We start from the raw sequence: 10,533 nt of genomic DNA on the forward strand, positions 1-10,533 counted from the left end.
TCATATGTTCTTGAGATAGTTGATGATAGCATTTGCAATGTTCAGGGAACAAGGGAAAGAAAAAATCCCATCAAGAAATGTCAAGCATCCATGAAAACCGTTTTCTGCATGGTACCAGCTCACAGGGACCCCCTGGTCTTCCAAGCGCTTCTTATACAGCAGGCCATCATCTCGGAGAACATCCCACTCACAGGTCACTATGAGGGCCTCAGGAACCTGAGCAATAACCTGGTCCTCCACCAGGAGGGGGGCATTGCCTGCGTCAAAAAGTTGCCTGCTTTCCAGATAGGCAGCCTCATTAAAAGGTGCGTGAAATTCAGGCTTGTAGTTTTTGTTTCTGAACCTTTCAGGGAGATTGTCAGAGCTCACCCATTTCTTATACTTCTCCCACATAATTGCAGGAATACAAGCACCTGTCAACAAGGCATCTTTCCAGCAGGGGTCAACTCTAAAATATTGGCTGAAACATGTAAACATGAAATCTCTGGTGAGAAATGGGACATTTTTGTTCTGTTGATATGATGGTAACTGCAGATTGATGGCCTGGACACCTGGGTAAATCAAGATCTGAGCCCGGAGCTTTGGAAGATCTGTTCTGCCCCCCAAGGCCTGGGTGACAAGAGCCACAGCCCCGCCTCCAATGCTGTCTCCACAGACCACAACCCGAGAGGGATCCACCCCATACATTTTCAGTGCCTTGAGGAAGTGGATGGTGACATTCAGACAATCTGAGTGACCAACAGGAAAATGGTAGTCAGGAAGCTTGCGGTACCTATGGAGGAAATAGGAAGCCCAGTACCCTAGTGAGCAGAAGGCTTAGCAGAGGCCATTTGAACAACTTCTACCACACTGAGGAGACAGACCACTTACCATGAAAATCTCAGACTGTTCCTAACAACTAAAATCTTCATTCACATTGTGAGGTGTGTTAGGCAGTGTGTGTGTGTGTGTGTATGTGTGTGTGTGTGTGTGTATAAAGAACCTGTCCAGAGTCAGAGTGCCTGAAATTCTCCATCCAAATCCATATACTGACTCCATACATGATCAGACTCACACAGGATTGTACAAATTGAAATCTGTTGGCTTTGGAAAGAGAAAACAAACAATTGAAGCTGTCACTGGTCCCCATTGTCTGTCAGTAGTGATGGGGAGGTTTAGGCTGAGGTCAAACTGGAATTGCTTTCAAGAAGAGAACAGAGAATAGGAAAGGAGAGGAGATCATGTCAGAGGAACAGAGCAGGTATTCCTGTATTGAAGCATCTCTCAACCATTTCTCCTAGACACTCCCTAGGGCAGCCCTCTGGTGGGTCTGAAGCTCCTTTTCTCCCTGAGTACTTCCACAGCTGCCCATCAGTCTGCTCTGGGCCATGGGCCAGATCTCTGAAAGTATCTGCTATCATGACACACTGTGAAGTTCCTCAGAAGACATCAGTGCAGTTGACCATGTATACCTTTGTTCAATCTCTGTTCAAGGGATCTTCACTTTCTCCAAGGCTTTTTGGATCATGGACTGTTATGTTGGAAACCCAGACATCATATTAGATAGTGGGATAAGGTCTCTGAACTGGAAGGATTTTCTCCTCCTCAGAGTTATGATTGAAGCTTAGTGGTACTTAGTGACTTACTAGAGTCCTGCAGCTGCATTGACTACTTGTTCTTGGGTAATCCAAAATTAAATCTTGCCAATCAATGAAACATAAAGTAACAAAACAATTCTTAATTTTATATCTCTCATTTTGTTCTCTAGATGGTATCACATTGACTTTCTGTGATCTTTTGGATTATAACCCAGTATCATAGTGACAAGTGCCTAACTGGTTCTACTTTCACTCAACTGTTCCCTTGGTTTCCAAAGGACTAGGGTTGTTTCGTTAGCTACTTTCCACAGTGGTCTTTACCTTCCTAGCAGCTGATTAGAAGTATTTATGTAGGAATTTGAAAAAAATGCAAGAAAATACAACTTATTGAACCATCACTCTACCAACAAACAAGACATTGTCCATAACCTTCAGACAATTCTGATTCCCTGCCATCTTCATCCATTTGTCCCCTGGAAGACATGCTATCCTGAATCTCAGGTTTACCTTACTTTGTTTATTCCCTTTTAAATTGTTTCATTGGGCCTAGGTGAATTTTTAAAATATTGACTTGGTTTTAATTGCTTTTGAATTCTCAAGGATATTATCAGGCTACATGTTTCCTTTAATTTTACTAAGATTTCTTTACATCTTAATAGACTCTTAGGTTGGTTCATTTACCAAATAGTTATTGGATATTGCTGCATAGCTCCTTTGTTCAATTCGGTACGCTGTATTTCTCTTGCAAAGGCTCTTTTACTCCAGCCTTGTTCTCTAGCTGATGGGTCAAATTATCGAGACATGTATGGATTGAAGCAGGCAGAGAAAACAGAGCCTACTGTTTGCATAGCCACATATACAACTGGCCCTCTTACCAGTCCTTGCCTAAGTAATACCCCAAGACACCACTTAATTCTGTACCTCATATCCATCAAAGAGTACTGGCAGGGGACTGGGAATATGGCCTAGTGGCAAGAGTGCTTACCTCCTACACATGAAGCTCTCGGTTCGATTCCCCAGCACCACATATATGGAAAATGGCCAGAAGGGGTGCTGTGGCTCAGGTGGCAGAGTGCTAGCCTTGAGCGGGAAGAAGCCCAGGGGCTCAGGCCCTGAGTCCAAGGCCCAGGACTGGCCAAAAAAAAACAAAAACAAAACAAAAACAAAGAGTACTGGCAAATAGCCAATTGGCAGACAATTTTGCTTACTCAAGAAAATAAAGCGGGGGGGGAGGGAGGGGGGAATGAGGGGCGAGGTAACAGTACAAGAAATGTATCCAATGCCTAATGTATGAAACTGTAACCTCTATGTAATTCAGTTTGATAATAAAAATATATTTTTTAAAAGAAAAGAAAAGAAAACCTCCTTAATGACACATGTGTATTACTACACCTAGCTGTGCTTGCTAAAGAGAACTCTTGAGGAGAAAAATCCATAGTTAAGGCTTAATGTTTCTGCTCTGCATATCATTCATAGCAGTGTAACAGAATGCATTGTGGGAATTAGCATGCATGTTAAAAACTATTATAAGCCATCACTTGCCGCTGATAACTGTCCATCAAGAAGTACCCTTCCTGTGGGAGGAGTTCTCAACCTTCCACTCAGCCTAAAGCAGTCTTAAATTATCCCAGGCCCCATTTGTGAAAGCCTTGGTGCTCTCCTGCTGTGGCCTGCTCCCACAGTATGAAATGTGCTCCACTTCATCACTATTTTATATTCAATAAATCTGTGCGCCTCACATTACCATGTACATTTTATTCAGTTCTTTGAGATGTCAAGAATCTGGAAAGGTACCTAACTGAGACCACTATCTGGTAATGAGTCCATGAGGGTTCCAACTTCAACAACAGACAAAAAAATGCTGGATTTATAATCTGCTGGCATTATTGGGCTGTGATTGGTGGTGGGATGTTACTATGATAGGATATGAATATGATGGCAACGGTGTGAGCGTGAAGCCTAAGGTCCAGTGCTGGGTCATGATGTCATGATGTCAGGGCTATGGATCATAGGCTAAGCACATCTGCAGCCTGTGTTCAGACCCAGCGCAGGGAGAGAAAGACTTCTCGCCAACAGCCATAGGAGCAGAACTGCCAATATCATTTGAGGATCATATCACACATTCTCTTGCTCCAGATGACAGAAAGGGAACCCTGGGGATTAATACTTATGTTTCCCTTTTGCTTCTGTGCCTCTATCCTTTACTTTTCGAATGGGAATATTTACTCTGCCTTTACATATTCCAAGTTTTCAGGACCCCACAATAGTCATTTACCTTGAGTCTCTGATGTGACTTTAAACTTGAACTTTTGAACAATGTTGTTACTCTTAAGACTTTGAGGATCCTTGGACAGGAATTCCAAATTGTGGGATGGCTATAAGCCCTAGGTGCTCATGGCAGAAAGCTAAGGTTTGGTTATGAAGTATCCAACTAAAAGTCTGATGGGTTGAGTGATTGCTTGACAGATGGTGGGTCCAATTGTTAAGAAATGACTGGATAATGGAGTCTCTGACATTATCAATGAGTGAGTCTATTGATGGATGAATCATCTGGTGGCATTAATGAGAGGTGGTTTGTTGTGGGTCCTAGTCATAGAAAATAGGTCATGGGGTCTTAGTGTTTGACTGGTGTCGTATCTCTGGCCCTTTCTATCTCTCTCTGCTACTATGATGTGAGCACCATTGCTTTATTTCTTCATATGCTCCTGCCACCAGAATGTCCTACCTCACCACAGGAATGAAACAAGCCAGCCTTGATGGCACCTCTCGTTCCATAAAATAAAAATCCTTCCTCCTTTAAGATATTTTTGTGCTGCATTCGTTAAAGTGATGAAAAGGGAAGAAAATCAAGGTATGTCATCTAGTATTTACTCTACCACTGCTCCTCTTTGCATGCCCAGTGATGGTCGTGTGTGTGTGTGTGTGTGTGTGTGAGAGAGAGAGAGAGAGAGAGAGAGAGAGAGAGAGAGAGACACACACACACACACACACACAGACAGACACAGAGAGAGAGAGAGGAGAGACAGAGACACAGAGAGAGAAGAGAGACAGATAGACAGAGACACACACAGAGAGAGACAGAGAGGAGAGAGAGACAGAGACACAGAGAGAGAGACAGACAGAGAGAGAGAGAAGTGAGAGAGAGAGAGTCCTATAGCTCTGGGGCATGAACTCAGGGCCTAGGTGCTGTCCCAGAGCTTTGGTTGATCAAGGCTAGTTCTCTACCAATCGAGTCACAGCTCCATCTCTAGTTTGTGGAGGGTATTTTGTTTTGTTTGTTTGCTTACTTGTTTTTTTTTGTTGTTGTTGTTTTTTTGCCAGTCCTGGGCCTTGGACTCAGGGCCTGAGCACTGTCCCTGGCTTCTTCCCGCTCAAGGCTAGCACTCTGCCGCTTGAGCCACAGCGCCGCTTCTGGCCGTTTTCTGTATATGTGGTGCTGGGGAATTGAACCTAAGGCCTCGTGTATCCGAGGCAGGCACTCTTGCCACTAGGCCATATCCCCAGCCCTGCTTACTTGTTTTGATGGTTGATTAGAGGTAAGAGTCTCACAGATTTTTCTTCCTGGATTGGCTTTAAACCACAATCCTCAAATGCCAGCCTTTTGATTAACTAAGTGTAAAGGAGTGAGCTCTGGTGCCTGGCTGTTACGAACATCTTATTCCAGGCCTCTGTTGTCCTGGTGCTGTCTGTTTCTCTGTCTGGGAGTGAATTATGAAAGGGCAGCTGGTGTCAGGATTCCTTTATCTTCCAGAACGGCTACTCCCCCTCTCTTACTCCACTTACCCCACTGAGAGAAGCACTGAGTTTGACTTCTGAGCCAGGAAATTGCACACATTGTGGTAAAAATCTGCAAGACAAGAACAATCCAGTGTGGGCCATGATGAGGACCCAACATGTTCTACCACGGCCACACTGACAGCAGCTGCTGATGTAGGCCTGTGGGTAGCATACACTCTGTGTCCTTTTCTTCTCACCTCTGATATCTGCAATTTACCACACATCATAGCTCAAGTGGACCGTGAAGTTCATCTATTGCAATGTTTATTTTACGATCAGAGGAACCTGGAGATCTAGAAGGTTCAGGCATTTGAAATGGACAAAGCCTATACTAAGGAGTTTCAGGTAAAGGGAGGAATAGTAATAATTTCATATATTCACTTTGATGAGGAAATAGGTGTGGCTGGAGAGGACATGGTGCTTAGTTTGTTTCAAGTTCTGTGAGACAGAAGACAAAGGCTATAACGGAAAGGAAGGAAAGAGTCATAGCCACGTTCCTAGCAACCTCATTGGGTCATCTCAGGTCTCTTACATGGACTGAGAGATGATAGTGTGAAGAATATTGCCAGAGAGGTTGAATTCTATCAACTGAGGTGTCACTTAGCCTCTTACTGGCATCTCTACACCAAGCTCCAATGCCGCTTGCTTTGCCATCTCTCGATACCATCAAGTATCAGGTAAGTGCATGACCCTGAGCAGTAATAAGGTCCTTCACCTCCCATGCCCAATGTTACAGGAAAATTCCTTACCCAGACTGCCCATCACCATGCCACCTCCATGGTAGAAGACAATGCCCCTCCTGAGGCTGGAGGAGGTCTCCTTGGGCTGGTACAGCCTCACCTTAATTGTTCCAAATCGCATGTTGGTCACCATCAAGTTAGGGTCATTTGTCTTAGGTAATCGATCACATACAAATTGGAATACATGAGGCATGGAGCAAATTCTCAGCCTCTCCAATATATTCCCCTGTGTGAGAGACAGAGACAAAATCCAGTTGTCTGTTCCAAGACTCAATTCCCTCCCACCAACTGAGACTGGCCATTCTCTAGTCAATCCCAGCCCATCAGTATGGGCACAGCTCCTCTTTTGATGTGACTGAGTCATTTTTCCATAAGGTACATAAATATTGAAGCTGGATCTGAGAAGTGGAAAGGTATAAACGCTCAGGGAAAATGGTCTTTTGGGCTCATCAGAATTTCCTGTGGTCTCCATTGAAAGCATTCCTGGCCTAGTGGGCTTGTTTCTATTCTGAGTCTTAGCTCATTTCTTCCAGCCTTTCCCTTCCTTATTCGTGAGGTACATTGATGCCTTCATTTAATGCCCAATCCATCCATTGTGCGTACATCTTAGGAAAGCTACTAGTTTTCATCTCAGAGCCACATTTGGACTGCTGGGGGCCTCTCCCTCCACACGCAGTCCATGCAAAGCTGAGGGTGAACCAGAGGCCTGTGGTAGAGTCCACCCTCTCTCCACAGCCTTGGCAGCTCTGAGGCTGTGGTGTTCCATCGCCAGGTGAGTCAACCTCACCTATCCTGCCAATGCCCCCAAGGTCCCACAGAAATAATCACCACTACTCAGTGCTTTCTGGGACGTGACGGATATTTGCATAGAATGACCATTGCAAAGACTAGCTGCCTTTTTTTCATGATTTTGTCGTCATCTGTCTTGTTCTTAATAGGAACAGTGTGACGTTGTGTGAGGAAGGCACTACTGGATGCAGACTAATCATAAGGCTCAATCCATCATAACATTAGATTACCAAAGGACAAAGGTGGGAATGAACCTTGATAACCACAAATGTCTCACACTGAAAATGATTTGTTCTCTGACAGCTGAAGCTGGAAATGAGTTGATGAGTTCAGCTGGTTTTCCTCACCCAGGTTCATCATCACTATGGACCTGCTGTGTGGTCTCCCATCTCACTGGAGAACACCAGAAACCTAAAGGGAGTTCAAGGCCTGGCATTGTCCCCACTCTTGCTATGACCACCTACCATACATACACAGCAATGGTAGAGCAAGACAATATGGACTTTCCTCCATCCATTGCCTACATTGGGAGAATTCTATACTTGAAAACGGACAACTGATCTTATTCAAGTATCCTCCTTGTAGTTTTCTGCTACTTTCTCAGAGTTTTCTAATACCAAATTGTATCCTGCTTCCATTGTCTTCCCTACATCTTCTTGTTGCTAGTTTTGATGATGCCATTTGATCTCTCAGGCGTCACTTCTTTCTAGGGTTTGAAAAATACCTATGCATTAAACTATTTATATTATTTGGGCAGTAGAGGTTTATGACTATAATCCTAATTATGAAAGAGGCTGATCAGAGGATCACAGTTGGAAGCCAGCCTGGGTGAAAAAGTAGGACAGATTCCATCTCCAATAGCCAGAAAATAGTAAATAGGAGGATGGTTCACATGATAGAGCACCAGCCACGATCAAGGAAGCTGAGTGAGAATGTGAGGCCTTGAATTCAAGCTCTATTACTGGCACAATAGATAGATAGATAGATAGATAGATAGATACATACATACATACATACATACATACATACATGCATGCATGCATACATGAAATCACACATGCATACATACATATAATCATATGTATATAATTGTATATGCTTATATACATATCTTATGCAATTAGTCTCACTATTCTGTCTCTTGTTGGTGTAAGTTGCAGAGCTCCAGAACAGACGCTATTCGTCAGGCACTATTAATGTCACAGAAGACATTTTTTATCCTTCCCAACGTTATGAATGACTAATTTTTCATTGGCAACAACTCTTCCTTGCTAGATATTAAAATTCAGGGCTATGATTCATGACTGTTGGTTCCAACCATTCCAAACTGATCGACAACTGCAGACTCGAAGACATCTCAGCAAATTGGAGCCTCACCCATCCAAATGAAAGCTCTTTCCTCCCAATGAATAACAGGAAGTGGTTCACCCACTGGTTAGAGATTCTTTTTTTCTTATTTTTTTATTTTTTTTAAATTTTTTTATTTTTTGCCAGTCCTGGGGCTTGGACTCTGGGCCTGAGCACTGTTCCTGGCTTCTTTTTGCTCAAGGCTAGCACTCTGCCACTTGAGCCACAGCGCCACTTCTGGCATTTTCTGTATATGTGGTGCTGGGGAATCGAACCCAGGGCCTCATGTATATGAGGCAGGCACTCTTGCCACTAGGCCATATCCCCAGCCCCTTGGTTAGGGATTCTTTGACTCACGCTACCCTGCACAGACAAGGCCATCAGGCACTACTTCAACTCAATGTCTAACACATAAAGACCATAGATTCTTTCTCACGAGAAATCTGCTCTCTGCGTTTCTTATGCTTCCTGTCTGTCTGGAAAGTGAATCCAGTCAGTTCATTGAATGGCCACTCTACTGGCCATTCAAAAGAGCATTCACTAACATCGTAAAAGCACATAATTTTTTGCAGAATACTCTCCCAACATTCAGGTTCTCAGCACTCCAGGAAGTCCTAATCATTAAAAAGTAAAATTTACCCATTTCAGTAACAGGTAGAAGGCAAAGCACAGAATCCGAAACTTCAATGGCTGGCTGATGGCACGAGGAACTTCAATAATCCACAAGTCTTCCACTAAAACCCACAAGCCGACTCCCAGAAACAGGAAACACCCAACAGTGAGAAGGGTCACCAGCAAAGCAATCATGGCACCCTTCTTCCTTCAGAGTGGGCTAGGGAACTTCGGTCACCTGGAGAAGATCGCAGACCCAAGCACTTTATAACTTGCAGAGTCTGATTCTCCACTGCAGGTAGCAGTTTTAGCACATGGAAAACATCTTCAATGCAAGTGACTGCATCTGATTCACAACTGGATACGTTTTATCCCAACAGGAGTGAGGTCCTGCCACCTTGTTCCAAATCAAGGCTATGTTTTGTCACACCACCTTATATTCACCAACCTGGTTAGGAGAGGGACAAACAGTGGCTAAAGTGTTCCTGGGAGTTGATACTAAGCCAAGCTGCTCAGAGATTAGGAAAACATTGAGGAAGTCCTGTCAAGAGGCTTGAGTCTCTCCTCTCAGTTAGAAAATCAGAGATTAGCAAAGCTGTCTGTGTGCCAAAGTACAAGTGGAAGAAGAGCCACCACCCACCCTTACCCTAGTCCTGCATCCCCTCATCCACCTCACTACCCTGATGCGTTCAAAGGCAAAATTAGGCTTCACAATGAGTATTTATATTCGCCATCTCTTTTATTTTCTATAGTTCCATGATTTGACATGTGTGGCCTGGATGATCTAATAGAAACAGCACTTTCCCGCGTGAACAATGTTGAGAGACGGCAAACAATTTACCTATGAGTACACTTTTCATACATATCTAAGAAATGAAGGCCCACACCCTCAACCACCACCATTCTTTGCTTCTCACTGACAAGCCTCCATGCACCTGCCACGACTTACCCTCTAAGACAACCAAGAGTAGCTCTTTCCCCCCAGAGCACACTGAAATCATTGCGGCCACCCAGCTGTGCATCTGATTATTCAGCCTTGCTTTTGTCTTCCTGTGGGAAAATCATAGAAACATCTGTGGATGTTTTTTCCTATCTTTTTGCCTTAGCAGCCATTACTTCATTGGCAGTACCTGGTCCCAGGGATGACTGCCCCTTCATGGGAACAGTGAGAAACAAGTTATATTTTCAATTGAAATCTTCTCAACTGGGGGCCTTATTGAACCTCAACTTGTCCAGTAATAAATTCAGTGGCTGAAGGTATATGGCTCAAGGGTCGAGTGCATGCATGCATGGGGCCTTTAGTTCAATCCCCAGCAACAGACACCACATTTTGATTCTCTTCTGAGAGGCCTCCATTGGAAACAGAAAAGACTAAGCAGGGACAAGGATAACCAATCTCATCTTTGAGTAATTCTGGTACAGATAATAGTAAAGATAAACTACCCAACACCAAGCACATCTGGAGGCATCATAGCCACTGGAATGGATTTGTAGGTCAACACCTGTCCCATGGAGCTTTCTGTGTGCCAAATGGTGCTTGTTTAAAGATCAGTCACCTGGAATTGCAGTAAGTAACCATCTTTGGAATAAGGTTCTTTACACAGGTAACTGAGGTGGATTGATTTAAAGATCCAGAAACATGTGACTGTCCTGGTGAGAATTGAGAAACATATATCCAAATAATGGGCATT

The 10,533-nt window shown here is 43.8% G+C and overlaps 1 protein-coding gene across 1 annotated transcript; it reads right to left on the bottom strand.

Moving 5' to 3' along the window:
- On the bottom strand, positions 1–9,037 carry LOC125355625 (arylacetamide deacetylase-like 4). The gene is made up of 4 exons (XM_048352079.1): positions 8,870–9,037; positions 6,104–6,320; positions 5,361–5,424; positions 1–772 (listed from the first exon to the last, which is right to left on the bottom strand). The coding sequence occupies exons 1-4, from the start codon at positions 9,035–9,037 to the stop codon at positions 1–3; spliced, it is 1,221 nt and encodes a 406-aa protein (XP_048208036.1).
- Positions 9,038–10,533: the final 1,496 nt, after the last annotated feature.

This window comes from Perognathus longimembris, chromosome 7, assembly GCF_023159225.1.
Source record: "Perognathus longimembris pacificus isolate PPM17 chromosome 7, ASM2315922v1, whole genome shotgun sequence".
Lineage (NCBI taxonomy): Eukaryota > Metazoa > Chordata > Mammalia > Rodentia > Heteromyidae > Perognathus > Perognathus longimembris.